This window comes from Saccoglossus kowalevskii, chromosome 16 (assembly GCF_978046115.1).
Source record: "Saccoglossus kowalevskii chromosome 16, keSacKowa6.1, whole genome shotgun sequence".
Classification (NCBI taxonomy): domain Eukaryota; kingdom Metazoa; phylum Hemichordata; class Enteropneusta; family Harrimaniidae; genus Saccoglossus; species Saccoglossus kowalevskii.
Genome location: NC_140656.1, coordinates 12,756,057 through 12,783,570, shown reverse-complemented (window position 1 = coordinate 12,783,570; position 27,514 = coordinate 12,756,057). Strand labels below are relative to the sequence as shown.

Here is a 27,514-nt window from a genome sequence, read left to right as displayed (position 1 = left end):
CAGTCATGCATGAGACAGCACAACATAATCAATGCTTTAGGCACATCAAATGAGCATCACCGTTCTCCAGTTTGGTCTACTACTAGTAAATGGCCTTTAACAATTCTATTAACAAAATTTAATATGCACACAAAAGTTTAAGACTGGATATTTAAATCACAAGGCTATTGTGACAAGATTGGCTGCACACACAGACAACTTGGTGTGCAAACATTACGAAATTTAGTTCTCCTAGATTAAACTAAAATACCTTTTTTGGAGGAGTATTCCTCATGTTGAAACAGACTTCTAAATGGTTTCAAATGTGATTACATGTACTAGATAAACTAAAAATGTTGATGTTATTGGGGTAATCCCAGGAAGCCTGGTTCGGGCTGCCGGGGGGTGGTCACAAACATCCTGATAATTCTGGTATCCGATGCAAATATAAGTAGGTATAGTATTTTCCACTGGAGTCATAATCAAATACTGCAATTCTACAATCTATACAATTCTATCAATTGGTTGTAGGGTATGCCTTGTAGTGAAATAGCAATTGTTGAATTTTATTTTATCAATAAAATACTACCTTATTACAACTAAGAACCAAGATGTGTAAATCATTCTGGAGTATATTTAATCATTATCAAATATAATAATAAAGAACATTTATATTGTGTATATTGAGCTCTCAGCGCATAAATATCTCAATGGAAAGTAGGCATATTTATCTTGTAGCCTATGTTCACATATCTGAAAAGGAATAAGAAGACAGTGTTCAGGAAAACCATTGATCTCCTTGTTTTAACTTAATAACCAATCTCCATGGAGAGAGATGGAAGCTCATCTTCTGTACTTGTATGAATTCAATTATCGTCCTGTATCTCAATGGAAAGCGATGGAAGATTATCCAGTAGTCTTTTATTTGTTTTTTTATTCATCAACTTCATTCTTAAGTCTGGTTCAAATTCAGAATCGTCTGTTTTCCTTCTTTTTGAATGTTGTATTGGTGAATCCACAACAATTTTGAAATTTTGTTTTGTACTATCTTCCAATATCGGATGTCCAATCCTGTTTTTCATTTTACTTGAAAGTCTTTGTCGTGCATCTACGACTACTTTAATCTTTCCACTTTTCTCAAACTGTTGTTTCCTGTAAAAAACAAACCAAAATGCTATGAGATTCAAATGTGCAGACACAAATCATTGGAATTCCTTCCAAAGTATATTCAAATTATTACCCATCTTAAAGTCACACTAAATACTTATCTCTCTAGTGTATAAAATATGTATTGTTTGTTTGACTGATTGATTGATTGATTATTGCTATTTGCTGTGTATTGAATTCAGTGAAGGCTACTTCTTGGAACATTAATGTACATATTTGGAACAGTATTGTGACATCTTTGGAACCATAATGTGATATCCATGGAAATGTAATCTGACACATTTGGAACTGCAATGTGACATATTTGGAACGGTGATTTGACATATTTAGAACTGTAATGTGACACAATTGGAACAATAATACATGTAATGTTAACTTACATGCATAAATGTATATGACATGTTAAAGGGGAACTAAATAGAGCCTATTTTGGTGTTTGTATTTATCAAGTTATGTATATTGATTATAAATTTGAAAAAAAAAAAAAAAAAAAATGATTATCTTCAGAGTTATGATGATTTAAATATGAGAAATCATAAACCTGCGAAGGACTTCCGTTTGCGCCATCTTGCCATAAAAAACGCCCTCATGAGGTATAAACAGGTAAGGTAACAATACATGATGACGAAATAGTATCTGATTAAATATAAGCAACTTAGGGAGCCATAGTTGGCTGGACTGGTGAATTGACTTTTAGTCTAGGTTGTTTCGACTTTTACGTTAATGTTATTTTCAAGCATATCAACATACAAACATTATGGATGTGCAATTGATCGAGACAGGCATTTTGTTTTGTTTTTTGTCTAACTATCTAATAAATGCTTTTTCCAGTACTGCATTGTGCGGCGTGCAAATTATTCAAAGTATGGATGCTGGAGTATGCAATCTTGAGTTCGTAGGGTTGTGGTGGAAACATTTTCGTCCATGTATTCACGGGGCTGCACTGGCAAATCATGGGACAAGTGTCACAGGAACACCAAGCAGATTGTTCACAGACTTCCGTGTAATTTGAAATAAAACTTTCATCCGAACAAGGGGCATCGTCGACGATATACTCTCATCACTCACACTGGACTGATCTGAATCGTCACAGTATACCGTACTTCCCTGATCATAAGCCCGGAGGCATGAACACGTAAAGGAAAAGTAAGGGATGAGCTTGTACTCGAGGACCAACTCAGAAAAAATGATTTTGTTTTGGGGTTAAACACTGTAACCATCTTGCAAACAACGAAAAATTATCCAAAAAAAATATTCGTTCACCGCGCCGGGCTCGGGAAAATAATACTTATTTTTGAAAAAAAATGCGTCATTGATTTGAACGATACTTACAATGAAGAAACAAACATGTTCATAAAAAACACACACAATTTAATACAATACGATTTACATACCGTCTGAATTTACAGTGAAATAATGGGTAGGGTCTGTGAGGAAACAGTGGACGAAGGCATTTATCATTATCTTTGTTTTGGTATGTTTTCGATCGTACGCAAACTCTTGACGCAAAACAATTTTCCACCATGAGGTTTTTCAGCACGATTTGACCTGGAACAACTTCCTTTGACATAACAGGTCATGTCTTTCATTAACCAATCAAAATGATGTGTCGTAATGATGAAATTTTCCGATTATTGACGATGATTTTTTTAGCGCAATGCGGAGGTGAATTACCGCAATGTTAAAATGCGATCTGTAGCACTGATTGCAACGAAAAAACGATGATTTTTTTCCCTAAAAACTGGCAATTCGCAATTTCCGAAATATAAACGACGGTTAATAGTAACCGTGGGTAAACAGAGTGTGGAGGAAGAATTTAAACACCTTTCTCGGTCGCCAACATGTCTCATCGTTCAAACCCTAGGCCTTTCATGATAGTCTCAAAGTAAGCCATGCCCAATAACCAGGTACACGCCTTGACGATCACATTTTTGGCTTTTCGAAGGCTACTACTCAAAGAAATATGGATTACTCCAGAATTGCAACATCGATGTTCATCCTGAGTAAATGACAGAATAGAAACGATGCGAATCACGTTGTGTACGTTCGCCATGCACTCTGAACTTGAAATTAATGCAAGTTTTCTCATAAAACTAAAAGTATGAACCAAACTAACATGCCAATCATGATTATTATGAAATGAAACACACCTTTTACACGCATATTTTAAAGAATATCGTCGACGCCCAGTAAAAACACTCTGGGCTTATAATCGTGAATGCCCTCAACTCGATAAATACCAAGTAAAAACATAGGGATGGGCTTCATACTCGGGAGGGGCTTACGATCGGGGAAGTACGGTACTTTAACGCAATTGGGCTTTCATTCTCAGAATACTGTGGTTCAAACGCATAAGGCTCTAACCCAAGTTTTAAAAAGCACATTGTGCATATAAAAGTTGAGTTTATACTAATAGTACACAATGCTTGGCAGCATGAACGGCTATGTACAATGGCGTATACAAATGCAATCAGATACTAAAACGTCATGATAGCTTTGAAAAGTACCCGGATGTTAAATATGTTCGTTCGTTAATTATTCCCCTCCATGAATGGCCTCCATGGCAAGCACTTCAAATGCCTATCCAAGCTACAGTTATAATTAAAACAAAATTAAACCACTGCACTATTATTTCGAATACAGTTTAGAATATACACAACTATAAATTAAGGCCGCATTTAGGTTCGCTTTAACATTTAGCAATTTTAGATTCATTTACGAAATGACCGTGAGTGGGGCAAATTTCACCGAGAACAGAGGGAACATGCAGCTTATTGTGCTTTAAGTATATCTGCGAAACAGGTACAGGTAAAACACATGGATAAAACAAAATGACAATCAGTGAGCGATTAGTAACCCAGTGTGAGTGATGTCATTTATCAATAAAGTCATCCAAGGAGGGATGGAAATGGACACTAGACAGAGATAAAAAACAAATCAATGAGCTTATGTATGTCATCATGTCATATTTTTGTACCTACTTTGAACAATATCAGTCAAGGTACATCCAAGAAAAGATTAAGGACAAATTAAAACAACATGGCCACCAGTCAGCCATTTTGAAAACTACTGTATCATCACCAAGAAAACTGACAGGCATCAGTAACCTACCATGAGTGATGTCAATAATAAGTTGGTGAGAAACAGATCCATTGACCACAAAGTAAAAAACAAACGCTTATATTGACTCAATTATGTGTTGCCTAAATTGTTCTAGAAATGTCCAAAAAATGATGCCAAATGGACAAATGTAGAAAATGTAAATATTAGTTCCTATACTGATGACTACATATACTAGGAAGCTGCTATGACGATTACTTATACTAAAAAGTTGCTATAAGGATTTCTAGACTAGAAAGTTGCTGATATTGACATGTACTACAAAGTTTCTATGACGATTACTTGTACTTGACAGTTGCTGTGAGATTACTTGTATATCTCACCTAATATCTTTCAACTGCTCTTCCACTTGATCAGCATACATCCCACGTATTCTTTTCTCAGCGACTAGTGGCCTTGTCAATCTCTCAACTTCTAACTCCATCTCCTCAATATCAGAGTCTTTTTTCTTTTCTTCATTACCATCTGACACATATTCCTCCTCTTCTGCCTCCTCCACCACATCATAATCATCTTGCATGTTTCCATGATTATCATCATTAAATACATCTAAATCTTGATAATTAATCAACGATCTTTTCCGTTTTCCAGGAATAACACTACCTGATTTTATCTTTCTTTGCCTGTTTAAATAGTATATAATAAAGTGAAAAGGCTTAAAATTTGCTAATTAATATGCAAATCAGGCCATTAATATGCACAAATTTCAAATAAAAACTAATCATTATGTTCATTATCCTAGAGCATATATATACCATGTTTCATAGAAATCTGTTGAATGGTACCATCGAGTGAGCAACAATTGAAAATGCTTAAAAAAGTCTAATTAATATGCAAAATAAGTATATAATATGCAAAACAGGTAATTAATATGCAAAATAGGTAAATAATATGCAAAATGGCTAATTAATATGCAAAATAGGTAAATAATATGCATGATTTTGAACCAAAAACCAATCAGGCGTGGGCATTCCTGAGAATTTATGTATCAAGTTTCATTGAAATCTGATAATTGGTTCTTGAGATATCAGTGGAAAACACACACACAGACACACTAACCGCAAAGACTCCTGTTGTGTGCTTTGCACACAGGAGTCAAAAACACTATTTTGACGTTTGTGTAGCATTCTATCCTAAGATATACTCACAATGACTGACTTATAAGACCTTTCATTCCACCAAAATTGGGATTACCATGCTTTACATAGTATTTACTTTTTTTGGCAGCACCTTTCTGTTTTCTGTCACCTACATTGTACAAGATAGAGTTATGAATAATAAGATAAAAATACAATTAGATTACTGTACATAAATCAGTTATTTGACACCAATAAACATTCATATTAATTTCATTCACTGAATAAACAGGTTTTAATAATTTTCAGTTTTAGTTCAGAATCAGTGCTCAACATGTGCTCAACACAACAATTAATGCATTCTTATTTGCTCTATTAGAAGCACATGTAACCAAAAATTGCATTGGTGATATACTAAATCGTTAAAATAATATTTATTTTGGCAATAGAAGAAAAAACTTTACATACATGCTACTAATAGAGCACAAATTGTATACATACGATATACATAATATACTGATAGGTTACCACACTAACAAATCAGGACGCGTGTTATCAATACTTCACTACAGTTAAATTGAGAATTATTATGCAAATTTGGCAATTAATATGCATGGCTTTCAACCATAACATATTCCTCCCCTCCAATTCAACTTTTTGTAAACTAACTGGTGTATGTTTCATTATTATGAAAATTGGGTGATCAATATGCATGGGTTTCAACTAAAAACATATTCCCCCTTACAGAAAAGCTAAATATGGCTATGAGCCTATGCATGTGACAATACTGTTTAAAGTGATCTGACTGGAGGTTTCCAAGAAGTTGAAAATGATCAAATTATCAAGAGATAATGGAAAATTGTTGAAATAGTCTCAAAATTAGCAATCTTAATTCAAATCCATTCATTATAAATATTACTTGGGTTTATGACTTTGAAAAAGAAGTTAAAAATGTAAATATAATTTCCGGTGACTTATATAAAGTACAAATATTCCTTTTTAAATTTCAAATATGTATCCAGATGTGACTACACACCAAATGCATTGAATTCAAACTTACGTTTAGTTGCATAGCGTAGTAATAACTTTTTGGCTTTATGATGCGGGACTCCCACTCTGTAAATTTTATCATTATTCTGTTGACTTTGTTGTAATTTATTCTCTGTGCTCACTTCACCCGTTTCTTCTTCAAAGCGTATTGGTGAGAGCTTAATTTTTCCCTGATGTCTTTCTAATTCCCCAGTCTCTTTGTCTTCAGTGTCCACTTCTAAATCAAGGATAACATCTTCTACAAAATAAATATGGTTTAGAGTTGGAATAAATCAAATAAGCATTAATTTGAATTATCTCATCACCTCATGAATATTCATGAGATCCTTTGATTCAGACAAATGACTCGGGAGTCAAAAACTAGGATATATTGACAGGACTATTTAACCGTATAAATTTTGCAATAATTTTATTCGGGTAGTAAACTTCCCTGAAGTTATTATAAATCATCAATGAGCCGCAATGAAATAACGCAGATGGAGTTGAAAAATTTTTTATCGTCAGTGAATGTTGTCGGGATGTGATCAGTTTCATGTACAGTATTCAATGATTATAGCAGCTCTTATTTTTAGTAATATCTTGTAATCACGACAAATGCTATTGCAGGTATAAGGTATTAAACTAATGATAGTTTCTTCTAGAGGAAAACAGTTTGATATGTGTTAAGTTTGAATGATAAGAAATACATGTCTGAGATGTAGGCTCAACCAGACAGATATGTACATAGACCCGATCCAGACCTGGGTATATCTGAAAAGAATCACATCACTTTAAAATATTTTATTTTAGCTGCAATTAATTTTTGCTGAAAAGACATTTTAAGTGTTTTGTATGGAGTTTATTTTCACTGAGTTTTGATGAGTTGAATGTAAAATATAGAAAAAGGGTATATGTGCTGGATTTCATTTTCACTGAATCATTCCTTCAACAAAGATAGCGAAAATAAATTATTTTACAGGACAATCAAGTTCATTGAGTCAGTACTTTACAATCATACCTTCCATATCAGAAGAATGTTTCTCTTGTATATTTGGTTGTGATGAATTATCTTCTTGTACAGCAGTGGTAGACATTTGTTTACTCCGCGCCAATAATGCCCTTCTTGCAGTGTGTGGGTCCAACCAAACAACATTACCTTTCACAAAGAAACAATAGTTAAAACTGATAAATATACAGTAGACATACAATAATAAATACATCATACAATAACCATAATTTAGGCACCCTGTCACATTACCATTGTATTGTAATGTATTTCTGTATGTTAATGGACAGTGAATTTGTAAATGTAATTTTGTAACTTGTATGCACTTTTTTACTTTTTACTGTTACTTTTTTTATTGTTTTGTATAGTTAGTGACCTTAATTTACTGGTGTATTTATCAACATGCAAGTACCACACGGGTTTGCAATGTGTGAATGCAACTTTAACTTAATGCACATGAACTTACAGGATGTATCGTCTATCCATTCAATGGAACCTGGTTGGAATTCTTTGAAATAATCAAAGATGTCTTGAGTACTCATGTTATCTACACCTTTTAAATGTAAAGCATCTAAACGGATATCTTCGTCGTCATCTGAAGAACAGAGAAATTATAAATGTGTGAAACACCATGATATTTAGCTATTTCTATACAAGCCTTCACTTTCATGCAAAACTAGTTAAGTTATAAGTCCCAACAGTAAATTTGTGGTATTTTACGGGGTATTTTCATCCTACCATATAAGGAATTGCGAAATCCAAATATGGAATGATTACGCATGTAAGCAACCTCTAATAATAAAAACAAAGAAGGCTTCCACCAGAGTTTTCTAAACATTTTGGATTTCAGCATTTGTATGGTGTATCCTTGGAAGGAAAAGATAAGGTTATTTATACATGTATTATCACTCAGACAGTACGTCATGCATCGACCTCCGCGGCACACCGGTCAGTACTCCTGCTGTACTTTCTTCATGCATACTTTGAGGTATCCTCGTAATAACCTCATATTAATAACACACATATGATGATATACACCATGAATGTTGTAGACTTCAATATCTGACACAGAAGAGAAATCTTCACTACTACAAAATTTTGCAATATTCACTGACACATAGAATTCACAGTAATCGTTTCAAAGTTTGTTGTTAGCGATACAAATGACTTCTTTGTTGAACAAAAACATTACAAAGTTACAGACATTCAAACTCAAGATAATGCTACTCCTGAAGAATGAAAACATACTTACTGATGAACTGTTCTAATGATGAATCTAACTCCATCTTCTCATCGTCAACCTTGCCAATACCGAATCTTTTGCCTCTTTCTTTCTTTTTAGCTTTATACTCCTAAACAATATACATGTACAAAAGATGAACTATTGCAAACTTATTCTTATAAACAAGCTACTGTAGAATATTTTATTTTAGCTGGAATTAATTTTCGCTGAAAAAACTTTTTAAGCATTTTGTATGGAATTTATTTTCACTGATTTTTGTCAAGTTGAATGTAATACATAGGAAAAAATGTATATTCGCTGGATTTTATTTTCACTGAATCATCCCTTCAGTGAAAATAGCGAAAATTAATTCCAAGCGAAAGTATTCTACAGTATATTTGTAATTTCAGAGAAAATATTCAAAACATTATCCACACTATCTGTACAGGGCACTATCAATTGAGTCATCAGTTGAACAAGTTAATTTCTGATGCAGGACAATTGTTCACTATAACGTGCTAACCAACATGCTTTGAGGATAAATTTAGGCCAGACCAGGTACCTATAGAGTGTCTGTGTGAAGAAACTTGAAAACACACATAAATACACTTGTACACAGAGAAAGGGTTACTGCCAAGACTCCTATTGTGTGCTTCACACATGAGAGCAACAAAATAATGGCTGACAGTCAGCCATTTTGAATCAAATCGCGAAACACATGTATAAGTTACTACCGTAACTGTATTTGATTGTACCAAGTTTGAATGGAATCAGCCCAGGTATGTGTAACAGTTTTTGGAATGTTTTTTGTTGTTTTTTGGGACTAAAAATCTAAAAACAAACTGACGCGCAATATTATGTCACATTCAGTAATTAACAAAATCAGTCCCTAAAGTAGGTCAAATGGAGCACAGACAAGCAAGCACATGGAACCAAAAGGGCCTAAACATAGATTTATCACTTTTCGTGTTTGCAAGGGAGCTCCTGTAACTCAAGACAGCTACTCAACAAGAAAAATACAGAAAAAAAACATCAACAAGAATAAGATAAAGGTAAGGTAAGGTAACGTCTGTCGCAATGCGAAGCTATCGAACCAAAGCTAGTGTAAGCATACCTGTGAAGTGACATCAAAACCAGTGATGAAATCACCAGCTTTATTCTCGTACCTTCTCTGTCCAATTCTACTTTCTGCCTAAAATGAGTAGATAATGAAAAGATAGTTGTAAAATACATTATTCAGGGCAGCATTCTCTGACTGCCATTCAGACATGTGTGATGAAGATGAAGTTATTATAATTTGTTTTTGCCAAATGTTGCCCAATTTTGAAAAGGCTCACTTTTCAAAGCTAACATTTTATTTATCACTTATACTAGTAGCTTTGCAGTGAGTGGCTTTCACAGTAATTGGATTTCGTATTTGTAGGGTTTCGCAGGGAGTAGGGCTTTGTCTCAGTAACTGGTCTTTTCATCCTTGTTGAGAATTAAAGTTTTATGTTTCTATAACAACTGGCACTATTCTGGGAATACCATCCTGGCAGGAGTTCCAAAATAAGACCCATGCTCTGATAATGTCTCCAGTTTCAAAGACCAATAAACATTGCCATTATGATCTTATTGGTGTTGCAAAGGATAGTTGAATATTGTTTATTGAAATTAATAATCCCCATAACCGTTTTCCAATATAGATAAATTGTAGTACGTAACAAACTGTATAACCCAGTCTCAACAATGAAATAAAGGAATGTACCGGTATATATTTACATTATTTATTCTTATTTATTATACTTTTATTGCTACTGTACTGATATAATACTGTATTTCTAAAGATGCAATAAATATTATTACATGTATTATTATTATTAATGCTTTGCAATACAACTAATTCAAATTGAAAGAAATTGCAATATAAAGTATTCATAAGTAATACTTCTCAAAGGCGTATTTTGCGGTCAGTGTTATTTACGAAAATATTTGTTTATAATTTTATAAACTTGCTTGGCAATACCCACCCCAATTAAATATAATGTGTACATATTTTAATAAATAAAGATATACTAACACAAATGAAATATTAATTATTTCATATTTTATTATATAACCTGCACAACAGTAATCAATATTTTTCCTTGCTAGAATGATGTGTAACTTCATACGGGAATCCTGATAAAGTTCACAACTAGCGATTTAGCAGTATTAGGGATTGTCAACTTCCTGTGAATTTCATTACCTAACAAGTTTAGGTTCATGCAATGCAAGTTGCACAGCACGTACCTAAGCGCCCCCCCCCCCCAGCAAATAATTAAGCCAAGGCGGTTTTGATATCGAAATCAAGAAACCCTTTGATTTGACACAATCTGGGAAGTTTGAATTACTAAATGAAGTACAGGACAACGAAGCTTAGATATCTAAGAACCAACACATACCAAAAATTATATCTCACAAGTGAATATTCGTGGTGTATTTTAAGTCTAGCCGGACCATAAGTTGGAATTCGTTAGTACTCTAAATATGCAAATATATTTTAGTATAAGGTAGTAATAATCATGATAGTAAAATATAATCATATGTTGATTTCAGCCCCACGACATTGTTACATCAGCAAATAAAAGGTTTACTAAATTTTTAGTACAAGACCCATTGACGCTATGTGTAAACTATACTTTTTTACATTGTAGCATAGACCTTAGAAAACATCTATGATTGTAGTGTGACCAAATGCGACTAAACAACGTAATGCACTGTCATTATTACAACACGGCACGATCTGCCGACATGATAGACGAGGGTTTTGCGGCGTTTATGTTATTTGCAGGGTTTCGAATTTGCAGTCGGGTATTCTGTTTGACACCCTGTTCAGCAGAATACGTCGATCGCAAAATACAACCCTTAAACGCCGCGAAACCAACTGTTATGAAGAATCCACTGGAACCAACTCACCACAATTTCCGACAGAGGTTTATCTATCTTCTTGTCGTTGTATTGCCGCTTTTGTCGTACTGGGGCGGCCTCAGATTCTTCGCTCTCAGAACTCTCACTACCTGAACTGTCAAGATTAAAAGCATCATCGTCACTTCCTCGAGCTTCCGTCTTGTCCATACTTTCAACAACAACAGTTTCCGCCATGTTGGAAAATCTCTTCCGTAACCATCATGCATCAGTGACCCACTGAACAACGGCAGGTCACTGTACTCAGGACGCCACCTGTGGCTACAATAATGTGGTAACAGGTACATTCCCAAGATTTAAAGGAAAAATCTAGGCTAACAACATAATACTCCCAAGACTCCATGGGGAGCATTATGTTTTTGGCTTGTCTTCACCTTTAACCATGGGCATTTCCAAAAAATAACAATTTGTGTAGCACAGGCGCCCTCTATATTTCTAGGTCAATGTTGAAATAGTCCGTCTGATACTTATTTGTAAATTAACTTAGAAATACATGTAGAAACATAAAGGCCGCATGTTGTATATATAAATACTATAGAAAATAAACCAGTGTCATCTTAGGGTTGGACCATTTGATTTTTGAGGGGAGGGGAGGTCAGAAATGAAAAAAAAATTGCAAAGTGAAGGGTTCTTCAAAAAAAAAATTGCTGCTTCACCAGTGTAAAAAAAAAATATTTGTCACAATATGACTTAGGGAAAAATATGGCAATTCTTCCTGCCAAGATAAGGTGACACAGAATACAAGAAGAAACTAGGTCATATATAAATGGATGTCAATATAATTCTTGTTTGTGGATTAATTAATAGCAGAAGGAAAATTATTATCTGCATTTCAATATTAATTTCAAAAACAATTTCACTCTAGCTGCATTTTGATTGTATACCATACATGCTCTATTAGAAGAGCATCTCCAATAGAAGCACATGTACGGCAACAAATGCATTGATTGTATACTGATTTATTAAAATATGTATTTTGACCATAGAAACACTGTTATTTACATAAGAGCATGCGCTACTAATAGAGCAAATATGGTATTGCATGCAATATCTCTAACAATTTAGCTGTTTTAGTTTAAATACATTTACAGACTAAAACAAAAACATTGTTAGAAAAGTTGCTTGCAATATTGCTGACTACTGTAAAATACTTTATTTTCTCTGGAATTTATTTTCGCTGAAAACAGCTTTCTGGCATTGTGTGGATCTAATTTTCACTATGTTGTATTAAGACTCAATGCAAACGTATAGAGAAAGCTGCATTTTCACTGGAATTTATTTTGCATAAAATTGACTACAGGCAAAACAAGGAAAATAAAATGCCAGTGCAAATAAAGCATTCCACGCTAGGTTATGTGACCACAATAATAGACAAGATACATTCATGATTGTATGGAACCATGTTTTATTAAACAAGTAAAAAATAAAATAAATATCAAAGGAAGCTTAGAAAGAACTCTTGAGTGCTGAGAGTATTGGAGACACATTAAAATTAATCAAAATTTAAGATTTGCTTTTCAAACAAGAAGCTTGGCAACTAATTTATGTCTGCTATTTGAGATGCACAACATGAAAAAATGTGATTCACATTATCACAATTTATAATACATACAGAAAATACATTTGATTTTTCATCCATGGTTTTATTCTAATTAGTACCAGAGCACCTCTGCGATGAATTCAATTTAAATCTGATTTTTGTTTACATTATCAGAAATGGGCTAATCATAGATAATCAATATGCATTAAACTAATCATGTCTGTGGATTACCTCAATGAACGAAATGAATTATTATACAAATTGAGAAATTATTATGTATAGATTTAGGTCTGTATATTGTTCCAGGGTGCACATGTACAAAGTTTCATTATAATGTGATGATTAATCATAACTAAATTAGTTGAAAGCTGAAAAGTAAATTATTATAGATTTATATTATTATAGATATTATATAATTATTATAGATGTATATAAACCTAAAACCAACTTGATCATCACATTGTGTAAGAGTATATATGTACCAAGATTCATTAAATTAAGATAAGTACTGTCACAGACCATCTATGTACGAAGTTTCATTGAAATGTGATTATAACCAAAAATTATGATTTATTATGCAAATTAAGTAATTAATATGATCTGATTTTAACCCTAAACTAATCAGGTCTGTGTATTGTCCTAGAACATCTATGTACCAAGATTCATTGAAAAGTAATGAAGTAATAGTACTTGAAATATCAAAAGCTAAAAATTGATTAATTAAGCAAATTAGGTAATTAATATTTCTCATATTTGTCTGTGCATCATCCTATGTATCAATGCAAGTTTCATTGAAATGTGATGATTAGTACCTGAGATATCAGTGGAAAAGCCAAAAGTTGACTAATTAAAACCTAATCAAATCTGCGTATTAGCCCAGAGCACCTACATGTATTCACCCATACGGTTCTTGAGATATCAGGTCACACATACAGACAGGGTAACTGCAAAGACTCCCATCGTGTGCTTTGCACACGGGAGTAAAAAATAAATAAAATGTAATAAAATAAATATTAAAATAAATGAGAAAATTTTTTTGTCAGCGAATGTTTTACATCACACTCTTACTGAGCAATCTCGTTCTGACCTACAATCCGACTCTCACCACCCACCTCACTTTCACCACCCATCTCACTCACACCTACTATCTCATTCTCACCACCCACCTCACTTTCACCAACCATTCCACTCACCACCCACCTCACTCGCACCAACCATTCCACTGTCATCAGCCACTTTAGTACATGTAGCAGTCATCTGCCTTTTAGTCCTTTTTGTTACAATGTCAGTGATCTTTTGTTGCTTTGTAACAGGATGTGGGGACGATGCACACTTTCTTCTTTTTTTTCTTTTTGTTTTCGGACTGCCGACGAACCTTTTTAGTCCCAGTTCGGACGAAGTCCGAAAACGGGGATTATTAATTTGGGTTCCGTCCGTCCTTCTGGATCCATTTATCGGACAGCCTTTGACCGATCTCGTTCAAACTTGGTATACAGACAATCTATGATGACCTACATATGCCAATTTTCGTTACGATTCAATTAAATATGGCTGACTAGCAGCCATTTTGTTCCTCAAATTTGCTAAATTCTGATATTTAAATGTGAACAGGGCGATTTCAATCAAACTTTGTATGGTGATCATGCATATTGGGTTATTGGTGCACATCACTTTTTTTCAAGATTCGGCCCAAAATAGCCGACTCACGGCCATTTCATTTTTTTTTTCATTTTTGTGTTGATTCCTCTGAAAGATATCGCCTGATTCACTTGAAAGTTTTTACATAGGTACTGTACTTCAAGACAATACAACACCATGTTTTGTTTAGAGATTTGATCAAATTTGCCGAAATGGCGGCCATTTTGTTTAATATCTTAAATTCACAGTCTGTAATGTGTCTGGAACTGTTTCCCGAAGCTGAATAGGGCAATTTCAATCAAACTTTATATGATGATCATGTATATTGGGTTACACGTGCACGTCATATTTTTTTTTCAAAATTTGCACCAAAATGGCCGACTGTTTTGTCTTGAGATTTGATCAAATTTGTCAAAATGGAGGCCACTTTGTCAAAAAACGTAAAATAGCAGTAAAATATCAAGTCTTTTTTACCTCCGTTGAAGATAATGAAAAAAAATGTTGGATAAGATGAACTTCTAAAAAAAAAATTTGCAAGCAAACCTACTGATAAAAAAAAAAATTCCAAACACTAAAGGTAAATGTGGGTATTATTATTTTTATATAAATTTCCCGTGTAAAATTCCTGTGGATTATTAAAGATAGAAGCCTACTCATGAATGCAAATACCCAGAATTTATTAATTTTCCAAAAAATAAGGGCATTATAAGGATATTGACTTAAACAAACTTGGGGGTCACCAGCTTAATTTTTAAGGAAATTATGGTTGTATTTTTAGTAGATAGTAGCCACTTTGACACTATTATAACATTTTAAACATAGGTTCCAATTTTATATAAATAGTATCAATTGGCTCTGCGTTTTGTAATGCATAGTCTTTTGTGTTTGTGTTAATTTCCAAGCATTCCCGTGTGACTGACATTAAAATTATGGGGAAATCTACAGGCTATTTAAAAAGTTACCTGACTATAGTTTAAAAAAAATAATGCTCTACGACAGACTCTTACCAGATTCCAGTTAAGACACCACCACCTAAAAATTAATGTGGCCGCCATTATAACGTAACAATTAAAGAAAGGTTTTGTGAACTCTGTTATGGCATTGACATTGAAGATAGGTAACATTTCTTAATATTAATTTTAACCCTCTTCATCCTATCCGAGGGTTGTCATGTGTTAATAAACTTATTATAATATCTACACACACCAAATTTATTTGGTTGTACTTTATCACTCTGTCAGCCAAAGTAATATCATAGCAACCCTCGACTGACCGAGTACCTCTCTCAGACTCCAGCGAGAGAGTCAGTCTTTATTTTAAAACCATGTTGAAACAATATTATTAAAACATTCAGATACGTTTTAGAATTAAAGGTATTGATCCTATCAATCAGATACATTGAGTTTATATTGGTACCGAGATGCACATCCTCTAAGGGTTAGAAGTGAGGGGCATTTGTAGGGAATTCACTAGACTTCACAATTTAGTTTAGTAAGTTTAGATGTGAGGACCAGCAGTTTATTGTTTCCCATTGTAGTCATGATTTAGTACAACACTCCTTCTCAAAAACGTAGATTTTATGGTAATAATTGAATATGCTGTCAAAGCTATAAAATGAGGAATGTAGACTGACGTTTTTGGGACTACCTTATTGCACTTTATACTTTTGTAATGGTGTTATATGTCACCTAATCACTCGAGTGTATTGATATGTAAAAAGTAGTGCTGCGTATAACTGAAAATGGCGGTTTCTTTGATGTTTTGTGTGTTCCCGAGACAACACATCAGGCCAACAACAAAAAATTGTTTGTTGCCCTCAGCGTCCGAAATATCGTGTCTCCTTAATAGGCCCAAATATTAAAAACTCACCATTTTAATCAGTAAAAAAGTTTCCTCTAAAAATTAACGATCCCGGACAGTTGTTTGATCCCCAGGGTCCCCGGGGGGGGGGGGGATAAGTGGCGACTTTGAACCTTGGGTTGATCTGTATTTCTCTGGAAAAAAATCCAACCGACCGACCCACAGACCCAATTTTCCGACTTGAGAGCAATACAAGTTTTTTTGGCCTCATAGAGGCCCACAACTAAAAATAAATTTGCTACTTTCATGAATTATATATACATCTAACATGATGTGGGAGGTAGTCATGTAAAATATATGCATAAGGATAAATTTTTCTCATTTTTTGAATTTCATTGAAATCATTTTTTTACAAAAACAATGAAGTCACAAATAATTATTTTGGAATTTAAATATATTATTAAATTAAGTTATTGCCACAAGAAACAAGAGTTTAATCCAAAAACAAGGCAGAGGACAGACATCTTCCCATCATAAACGTTTTCTTTATCAAATAGTGATTATATTAGCATACGCTTTCTTCAGCTTAGCTTGAAAATTCAAATCTTGTAATTTTGTCAGTATCCAATTACAGTACTGGTTTCATATTTACATGCATCTGTTACATTTGATTACCAACTCCTGTTTAAGCTAGCGAGACACATTTTCATATACGAGTCAGCAATACTAAACTTGAACTGCACCAAGTTTTGTGAAAATTAAATGAAAAAAAACACCACACATGAAAACATGGTACAATAAACGTGCATATATTAAATGTTTTCAACTGTAAATCACAATCAAAAATACAATACAAAAACCAAGCTGAAAATCATACAAAAGAATAAATTCTTTTCAGCATGGAAATTCAAATTGTACAATAACTTCATTGCTGTAATTCCTAAATTAATATAAACAGAATTCATGTCAATACAAAAATGGCATATACATATTTAAGGTGTGCTGTTATTAGCATATTATTATTCAATATATCCTTTATATTGTACAGATAAAAAAGAAAACAATTATACACTACAGTCATTACATCAGCAGATTCTACTTAGACTCTTTGCACATCTACTGTACAAGGTTGAGAATTCAAATTATCATATTTGCTTTATTAGAAGCGTGTGTAAACATTGCAGTAGTTGTATAAGATTAAAATATTCTTATTTTGACCAAAACACCTGTGTGAATTCACATAAGTGCATACACGCTACTAATATAGCAAAAATGGTAATACATTCTGTGTCGAGTCTCATCTACAAAGCCTCAGTCACTAAGTCATCACTCTAGAAGTCAACTCCTTCGCTTGAAGGACCACAGTTGCGTCAACAAATTTATGTCATAAAGGACTTTTATTAAACATATTGTGGCATACAAACAGAGATGAAGGAATACTATACAACTTTGAAGAAACCAATCCCAAAATGTTATACACATGTTTTTATTCAGTTTTTAGTTATACTTCTAGTAGAATACCAACATTTTTGAAGTCAAATTAAACTTGATTAGGAAATTACCCTTACAAATTTACCTTGTCAAGACAAATGAAGCTAACCCGATGTGCAGAGTTGTATGCATGAATTCATGGAAGGAAAATGACGGGAAAAAAATTCATAGCAGTATACATAGATTGATCGATTCAAATGAAATTAACTGAGATACGTTGTAATGTATTTGTGTGCATAGTTTATTATTACCGCATTTATTTTTTTACAAGCTCGCATAAATCAACTACGGTATATCGAACAGAGCCTGCAGAAACCACTTATCTTCAACATAGCATGTGCAAACAAGGTTGTATAAATAGCTTTGACAGTTACCAGTACAACTCGCGACAGAGTTAAGTCAAAGCATATATACAAGACAAAATTAGATTCATCCAAAAAACCTGTCAACAAACAAGATGCCTTCTGATTGGTCTGACTGTTTGGCTACTCAACCATAACACCTATCAGGTACAGCGTTGTAAGTAACATTAAGACGAGACGTATGCAAGGATTATAAAACCATTTAACATACATTTTGAGCAATATAAAAAATAATATATACAGCAAGAATAGAGTTTATTTCAGTTATATGCAGCTAGAAAATGTCTAGAAAAAAAACCAGCTTGTAAATGAATGACTTCATCCATAAATCAGGAAGTACAGTCACATTAAATAGCTTTTAGTTAGTTTATAGTCAGTTGAAATAACTATAAAGACTGAGAGACATACTCATTGGCCTGCTGCATGACCCCCTACATCCTGGCATTTTTGGGGGGAGGATATTTTTGACATACAAGCAATAATTTCCATTACCGATATTTAATAAATTTACCCATCCATAAAAGGCTGTACAAACGAGTTCAAAGGTGTTATGAACATGTTCAAATGTTTGAAAATGTGTGCCATGTTTACGCCAAATAATACTGTGGAATACTTTATTTTCGCTGAAAAGGCTTTTTGGCAATTTTGTATGGAATTTATTTTCACTGATTTTTGATAAGTTTAATGTGAAATATAGGAAAAAAAGTATATTCGCTGGATTTTATTTTCACGAAATCATCCTTTCAGCCAAAATAGTGAAAATAAATTCCAAGTGAAAATAAAGTATTCTACAGTACTTCAGATGCAGAAGCTCTATCAGTGTGCAATAGAAATAGAAGCCTGTCATTGAATGCAAACATTTGCACAGTGCAAAACATTTCGGACTGTTATCTCATTAAATTATTACTACAAGCACAGAAAAGACGTATGATAATAAGGTTGTCATGCAAATATCGCAAAGTAAGCACTCGGGCAGCAATCATCAAACTGTCTTTGTGCATACTTCGCAGAATGCTTGTAAATACCTTAATTATTACCATAAAGTGATTGCGCTTTTAAGTAATTATGAATCTGTACTAGGATATTTCACCTAAAGGGATCTAGTAATATGAATATTGAGAACCAGGACACTACAAATGGTAAATACAATTGAAGCCTATTTTTTTTTCAAAATAGTTGCACATGTGGTTTCACTAACATCAACAGATAAAAGTGTACATTTTGGACTATTCGATATTAGTACTCATTGACGGTGGGGCACATGTGGTTTCACTAACATCAACAGATGCAAGTGTACATTTTGGACTATTTGATATTAGTACTCATTGACGGTGGGGCAAATTTGAATTGCACAAGTACATGTAACATCAGTACAAGAATTTGAAATAAACAATTGTATATTACAGTTTATTGTTAAAACACTAAGAATGTAAAAACTGGCATTGTGTTTAGTCATATTTAGCACATTTTTTGATACCTGACAATTTTGAACAAACAATAAGTGCGGTTTTATTCAAAAACCTAGTAGGTATAACAGAGTGAGAATTATGTCAGAGAAGTAACAGACAGACAGGTAGGCTGTGTGATAGAATCCCATTACAAAAGAGATCAGAATATATGTAAATATAAACTTCATACATCATCAAGTCCATATAGTTTGCAAGACATTCTACTTTTCAAAAGATACAGCAGCAACTTGATTGGGCGAACACACTGATGACCGCGTACATTTTACTTTGAATGTTTCGGTGGCGTACAGGGCTATTTAAGTCTTTATAGTTTAATAGCACATCTTTACCACTTTCACGGTTCATTACTCATTCAGGTATTACAGTTCATTACCAGCTAACACTCCACTGATCTTTTTTTTTTCTTATACTTAGATTTGAAGTATACCAAAGACTTTCACATGTCAGTTATAAGCAACTGACATTTCCGATGCACATCCACCTCAAAATTTGACTGTGAACTTGTCATTCAGCGTCTAGTAAGTCTGGTCATCATCACATTCGTCTGTCCAATGACCAAACACTGTAAAGAAATAATATGAGGTTATTACGATGTGACTGTGTACTGTCTGAGTGCATACTTTGAGGTATCCTCGTAATAATCTTATTATACATCTTTTCCTTCCAAGGATACATCATGGGAATGCCGAAATCCAAAATCAGAATCAGCGAACTTCTTTGTGTGGAGTCAAACCCTGGTGGCAGCCATGTTTGTTTTTATTATTAGAGGACACTTGCGCACGTAATCATTCAATATTTGGAATTCACATTTCCTTATATGGTAGGATGAAAATACCACGTAAAATATTGCAAAATTATGGCACGCTGTAACTTGTGGCGTTACAGTGACAGATGTATAATAATTGTTATTTGCATGAACTGCCATCAAAGAATGAAAATACCCAGGGCAATATCGCAAAATTACGGCACGCTGTAACTTATGGTGTTAAGGTGACAGATGTATAATAATAGTATATTTTTGATTAAAACTTTGGGATATTCACATCACATGCAAGATATCAACATGAGTTGTCGAAATCAAGACTTCAAGAATTCAACAATCTTATACAAACTTTCACATAAAAATCATAGTAGGGTCTTATTCCAACTGTGCAAATCACACCAAAATTGAACTTAGTAATACGGATTAACAACAAATCCAAATTTGAAACCAGTTATTGTAGCCACAAGAATTAAATTAATGACATGGATGGCGACAACAATGGAAACATCAACAACGATGATGACAACAATGGTGATGACAACAATAGTGATAACAATGACAGACATTTTTCTCTCCGAGCACAGTCAAAAACTTATAATGAAGAATATAGTTGTATACTGACTTTCACATGAATCACAGTATGGTCTTTCTTGACTTCTATTTCCATGATACTGTGTTGGTGGTGGACTATCTGACATAGTTTGCTGTGGACAATCATCTGTATCATGTAGATCAAATTCATCACAGATATCACAAAATAACCGAGGTGCTGGCATTCTTCTACCCATATCACTATAAAATAGGATAGAATAAAACAACTAAATCATGTAAATTTCTTTCTTGACCAACCAAAATGCACCATTGCAGGACTTGTATATGCTAAATGTCTTGCTTCTGAGTCTGCAATGTCAAATCTCTGTTCTCAACACTTGTCCTAGAAGTTTTGTACAGATCATATAACATCGAATGAGTAACACTGTCCCAAGTTCACTGTGCCGAGAAGAAACCACAATGGTTGGGTTCAAAATCAGAGCTCACACAACAGCCAATGTGACAGACATAATGCCATTGAGCTGCCTTGAACACAATGTTACTGTTTGGATTTTAGGCTATACGATTTTTTTAAGTTTGATCATTATGCACATTGGGTCCACCTGTGACAAAATTAAAGAATGCAAAATCTGTATATAAAGAATCTACCAACAATTATGAATGATAGATAGTTACTACTTACTCATAATCAAACTCATAATCATCATCTCCATTAATTCCACTTTCATCGATTGCATCTAGCCTTGCTTGTAATTCTTCATTTTTCTTCTGTATATCCACAATAACACTATTCAAAAAGTTCACCTGAAAAGTATGATAAAGTCATGACACAATTTTAAGTACCGGTAAGTTTGCTGTAAAACATGCAAATTGCAGAGAAAGTCGTGGCTATCCATATATCTTTTCTCACTTATTTGACCATCTATTGTTATTTTATATTTTTAGACTTGTATGCAAGATTGTGTTCTTGTTCTTGGACTTGTATGCAAGATTGTGTTCTGGGACTTGTATGCAAGATTGTGTTCTAAGACTTGTATGCAAGATTGTGTTCTAGGACTTGTATGCAAGATTGTGTTCTGGGACTTGTATGCAAGATTGTGTTCTGGGACTTGTATGCAAGATTGTGTTCTAGGACTTGTATGCAAGATTGTGTTCTAAGACTTGTATGCAAGATTGTGTTCTCGGACTTGTATGCAAGATTGTGTTCTGGGACTTGTATGCAAGATTGTGTTCTGGGACTTGTATGCAAGATTGTGTTCTGGGACTTGTATGCAAGATTGTGTTTTCGGACTTGTATGCAAGATTGTGTTCTAAGACTTGTATGCAAGATTGTGTTCTCGGACTTGTATGCAAGATTGTGTTCTGGGACTTGTATGCAAGATTGTGTTCTGGGACTTGTATGCAAGATTGTGTTCTGGGACTTGTATGCAAGATTGTGTTCTGGGACTTGTATGCAAGATTGTGTTCTAGGACTTGTATGCAAGATTGTGTTCTAGGACTTGTATGCAAGATTGTGTTCTAGGACTTGTATGCAACATTGTGTTCTAGGACTTGTATGCTAGATTGTGTTCTTGTTCTTGGACTTGTATGCAAGATTGTGTTCTAGAACTTGTATGCAAGATTGTGTTCTAGGACTTGTATGCAAGATTGTGTTCTAGAACTTGTATGCAAGATTGTGTTCTAGGACTTGTATGCAAGATTGTGTTCTAGAACTTGTATGCAAGATTGTGTTCTAGGACTTGTATGCAAGATTGTGTTCTAGGACTTGTATGCAAGATTGTGTTCTAGGACTTGTATGCAAGATTGTGTTCTAGAACTTGTATGCAAGATTGTGTTCTAGGACTTGTATGCAAGATTGTGTTCTTGGACTTGTATGCAAGATTGTGTTCTAGAACTTGTATGCAAGATTGTGTTCTAGAACTTGTATGCAAGATTGTGTTCTAGAACTTGTATGCAAGATTGTGTTCTAGAACTTGTATGCAAGATTGTGTTCTAGAACTTGTATGCAAGATTGTGTTCTAGAACTTGTATGCAAGATTGTGTTCTAGAACTTGTATGCAAGATTGTGTTCTAGAACTTGTATGCAAGATTGTGTTCTAGAACTTGTATGCAAGATTGTGTTCTAGAACTTGTATGCAAGATTGTGTTCTAGAACTTGTATGCAAGATTGTGTTCTAGAACTTGTATGCAAGATTGTGTTCTAGAACTTGTATGCAAGATTGTGTTCTAGAACTTGTATGCAAGATTGTGTTCTAGAACTTGTATGCAAGATTGTGTTCTAGAACTTGTATGCAAGATTGTGTTCTAGAACTTGTATGCAAGATTGTGTTCTAGAACTTGTATGCAAGATTGTGTTCTAGAACTTGTATGCAAGATTGTGTTCTAGAACTTGTATGCAAGATTGTGTTCTAGAACTTGTATGCAAGATTGTGTTCTAGAACTTGTATGCAAGATTGTGTTCTAGAACTTGTATGCAAGATTGTGTTCTTGGACTTGTATGCAAGATTGTGTTCTAGAACTTGTATGCAAGATTGTGTTCTAGGACTTGTATGCAAGATTGTGTTCTAGAACTTGTATGCAAGATTGTGTTCTAGGACTTGTATGCAAGATTGTGTTCTAGAACTTGTATGCAAGATTGTGTTCTAGGACTTGTATGCAAGATTGTGTTCTAGGACTTGTATGCAAGATTGTGTTCTGGGACTTGTATGCAAGATTGTGTTCTAGGACTTGTATGCAAGATTGTGTTCTAGGACTTGTATGCAAGATTGTGTTCTGGGACTTGTATGCAAGATTGTGTTCTGGGACTTGTATGCAAGATTGTGTTCTAGGACTTGTATGCAAGATTGTGTTCTAGGACTTGTATGCAAGATTGTGTTCTAGAACTTGTATGCAAGATTGTGTTCTAGGACTTGTATGCAAGATTGTGTTCTAGGACTTGTATGCTAGATTGTGTTCTTGTTCTTGGACTTGTATGCAAGATTGTGTTCTAGAACTTGTATGCAAGATTGTGTTCTAGGACTTGTATGCATAATTGTGTTCTGGGACTTGTATGCAAGATTGTGTTCTAGGACTTTTATGCAAGATTGTGTTCTGGGACTTGTATGCAAGATTGTGTTCTCGGACTTGTATGCAAGATTGTGTTCTGGGACTTGTATGCAAGATTGTGTTCTGGGACTTGTATGCAAGATTGTGTTCTGGGACTTGTATGCAAGATTGTGTTCTGGGACTTGTATGCAAGATTGTGTTTTCGGACTTGTATGCAAGATTGTGTTCTAAGACTTGTATGCAAGATTGTGTTCTGGGACTTGTATGCAAGATTGTGTTCTGGGACTTGTATGCAAGATTGTGTTCTGGGACTTGTATGCAAGATTGTGTTCTGGGACTTGTATGCAAGATTGTGTTTTCGGACTTGTATGCAAGATTGTGTTCTAAGACTTGTATGCAAGATTGTGTTCTCGGACTTGTATGCAAGATTGTGTTCTGGGACTTGTATGCAAGATTGTGTTCTGGGACTTGTATGCAAGATTGTGTTCTGGGACTTGTATGCAAGATTGTGTTCTGGGACTTGTATGCAAGATTGTGTTCTAGGACTTGTATGCAAGATTGTGTTCTAGGACTTGTATGCAAGATTGTGTTCTAGGACTTGTATGCAACATTGTGTTCTAGGACTTGTATGCTAGATTGTGTTCTTGTTCTTGGACTTGTATGCAAGATTGTGTTCTAGAACTTGTATGCAAGATTGTGTTCTAGGACTTGTATGCAAGATTGTGTTCTAGGACTTGTATGCAAGATTGTGTTCTAGAACTTGTATGCATAATTGTGTTCTTGGACTTGTATGCAAGATTGTGTTCTAGAACTTGTATGCAAGATTGTGTTCTAGGACTTGTATGCAAGATTGTGTTCTAGGACTTGTATGCTAGATTGTGTTCTTGTTCTTGGACTTGTATGCAAGATTGTGTTCTAGAACTTGTATGCAAGATTGTGTTCTAGGACTTGTATGCAAGATTGTGTTCTAGGACTTGTATGCAAGATTGTGTTCTGGGACTTTTATGCAAGATTGTGTTCTGGGACTTGTATGCAAGATTGTGTTCTGGGACTTTTATGCATAATTGTGTTCTGGGACTTTTATGCAAGATTGTGTTCTGGGACTTGTATGCAAGATTGTGTTCTCGGACTTGTATGCAAGATTGTGTTCTCGGACTTGTATGCAAGATTGTGTTCTGGGACTTGTATGCAAGATTGTGTTCTGGGACTTGTATGCAAGATTGTGTTCTGGGACTTGTATGCAAGATTGTGTTCTGGGACTTGTATGCAAGATTGTGTTCTGGGACTTGTATGCAAGATTGTGTTCTGGGACTTGTATGCAAGATTGTGTTCTGGGACTTGTATGCAAGATTGTGTTCTGGGACTTGTATGCAAGATTGTGTTCTGGGACTTGTATGCAAGATTGTGTTCTGGGACTTGTATGCAAGATTGTGTTCTGGGACTTGTATGCAAGATTGTGTTCTGGGACTTGTATGCAAGATTGTGTTCTGGGACTTGTATGCAAGATTGTGTTCTGGGACTTGTATGCAAGATTGTGTTCTGGGACTTGTATGCAAGATTGTGTTCTGGGACTTGTATGCAAGATTGTGTTCTAGGACTTGTATGCAAGATTGTGTTCTGGGACTTGTATGCAAGATTGTGTTCTAGGACTTGTATGCAAGATTGTGTTCTAGGACTTGTATGCAAGATTGTGTTCTGGGACTTGTATGCAAGATTGTGTTCTGGGACTTGTATGCAAGATTGTGTTCTGGGACTTGTATGCAAGATTGTGTTCTGGGACTTGTATGCAAGATTGTGTTCTGGGACTTGTATGCAAGATTGTGTTCTGGGACTTGTATGCAAGATTGTGTTCTCGGATTTGTATGCAAGATTGTGTTCTCGGACTTGTATGCAAGATTGTGTTCTCGGACTTGTATGCAAGATTGTGTTCTGGGACTTGTATGCAAGATTGTGTTCTGGGACTTGTATGCAAGATTGTGTTCTAGGACTTGTATGCAAGATTGTGTTCTAGGACTTGTATGCAAGATTGTGTTCTAGGACTTGTATGCAAGATTGTGTTCTGGGACTTGTATGCAAGATTGTGTTTTCGGACTTGTATGCAAGATTGTGTTTTCGGACTTGTATGCAAGATTGTGTTTTCGGACTTGTATGCAAGATTGTGTTTTCGGACTTGTATGCAAGATTGTGTTCTGGGACTTGTATGCAAGATTGTGTTCTAGGACTTGTATGCAAGATTGTGTTCTAGGACTTGTATGCAAGATTGTGTTCTGGGACTTGTATGCAAGATTGTGTTCTGGGACTTGTATGCAAGATTGTGTTTTCGGACTTGTATGCAAGATTGTGTTCTGGGACTTGTATGCAAGATTGTGTTCTGGGACTTGTATGCAAGATTGTGTTCTGGGACTTGTATGCAAGATTGTGTTCTTAGACTTGTATGCAAGATTGTGTTTTCGGACTTGTATGCAAGATTGTGTTTTCGGACTTGTATGCAAGATTGTGTTTTCGGACTTGTATGCAAGATTGTGTTCTGGGACTTGTATGCAAGATTGTGTTCTGGGACTTGTATGCAAGATTGTGTTCTGGGACTTGTATGCAAGATTGTGTTCTGGGACTTGTATGCAAGATTGTGTTCTGGGACTTGTATGCAAGATTGTGTTCTGGGACTTGTATGCAAGATTGTGTTCTTAGAGTTGTAACTTGTTAATTACTGTAAAGGGGGTAATTATTCACTGTGTTTTAATTTAGCTTATTTCGCTGACTGGAAAAATGCGCTAAATTAAAACACAGTGAATATGTAAAATTTAGCATAGAACACATTATCTAAATGACAAAACCGTGAATTTAAAAACCCACTGAATATGCCTGAAATGGTAAATCAGTGAAATTTAAACTCAGTGAAAATTAGTCATTTTACAGTATTCTGTTTGTGGGTGACATATGCATGTGCAGTGAAGTTTGTACATGGTGGTGCAGAGTATCCTTTCCTGATCTTTAAGAATCTCTTCGAGAGAGCGACAAGTTGTTTGAATTTGGGGTTGACTATAAGAAACACCAACAAGAACAAAAATAAAGACATGCAGACACAGCTACCCCCTTCCAGACACCGCACCCTTAATTAGACACTTCTTGGATTCACCACAAAAAAATTAATCATCCTGATGGAGGCATTCCTCGAGTTGGCACAAGAACAAGCAATCAACCAGACTGGGAATCACATGGCCCAATGCTTTTTTGGGGCTGGTGCTGAAACAACCAATCATGCAGGTAGGGGCTCACATGGCCTGAGGCATTCTGAATTTATAAATAAAT

General features: G+C 34.6%; 2 protein-coding genes across 7 annotated transcripts in view; both read right to left on the bottom strand.

Moving 5' to 3' along the window:
* Window positions 1–504: 504 nt before the first annotated feature.
* Window positions 505–11,767, bottom strand: LOC100369179 (nuclear cap-binding protein subunit 3-like). Its single transcript, XM_002734937.3, has 9 exons — window positions 11,537–11,767; window positions 9,714–9,791; window positions 8,630–8,729; window positions 7,844–7,972; window positions 7,390–7,527; window positions 6,403–6,630; window positions 5,415–5,514; window positions 4,590–4,889; window positions 505–1,131 (listed from the first exon to the last, which is right to left on the bottom strand). Exons 1-9 carry the CDS (start codon window positions 11,720–11,722, stop codon window positions 846–848), a joined length of 1,545 nt encoding a protein of 514 aa, XP_002734983.1. The 5' UTR covers window positions 11,723–11,767; the 3' UTR covers window positions 505–845.
* A 5,549-nt stretch (window positions 11,768–17,316) lies between these two features.
* Window positions 17,317–27,514, bottom strand: part of LOC100369031 (CAP-Gly domain-containing linker protein 1-like) — a 50,831-nt gene continuing 40,633 nt past the window's right edge. For all 6 annotated transcript variants that reach the window (XM_085491071.1, XM_085491073.1, XM_085491074.1 and 3 more), the window contains 3 exons: window positions 21,843–21,964; window positions 21,231–21,400; window positions 17,317–20,407 (listed from right to left, as the gene is read on the bottom strand). In XM_085491071.1, the coding sequence (XP_085347197.1) occupies window positions 20,361–20,407; window positions 21,231–21,400; window positions 21,843–21,964 (339 nt within the window). In that variant the 3' untranslated portion in view covers window positions 17,317–20,360. The remainder of the gene's footprint in view (window positions 20,408–21,230; window positions 21,401–21,842; window positions 21,965–27,514) is intronic.

What these genes read in the sequence shown, in the direction of transcription:
- LOC100369179 (XM_002734937.3), bottom strand. Translation starts at nt 11,722, where the DNA reads ATGGCGGAAACTGTTGTTGTTGAAAGTATGGACAAGACGGAAGCTCGA. An exon ending in GTTTTGATGTCACTTCACAG is followed by an intron (nt 8,730 to 9,713) that starts GTATGCTTACAC and finishes TATATTGTTTAG; the next exon opens with GAGTATAAAGCTAAAAAGAA. An exon ending in ATCATTAGAACAGTTCATCA is followed by an intron (nt 7,973 to 8,629) that starts GTAAGTATGTTT and finishes TCTGTTCTTCAG; the next exon opens with ATGACGACGAAGATATCCGT.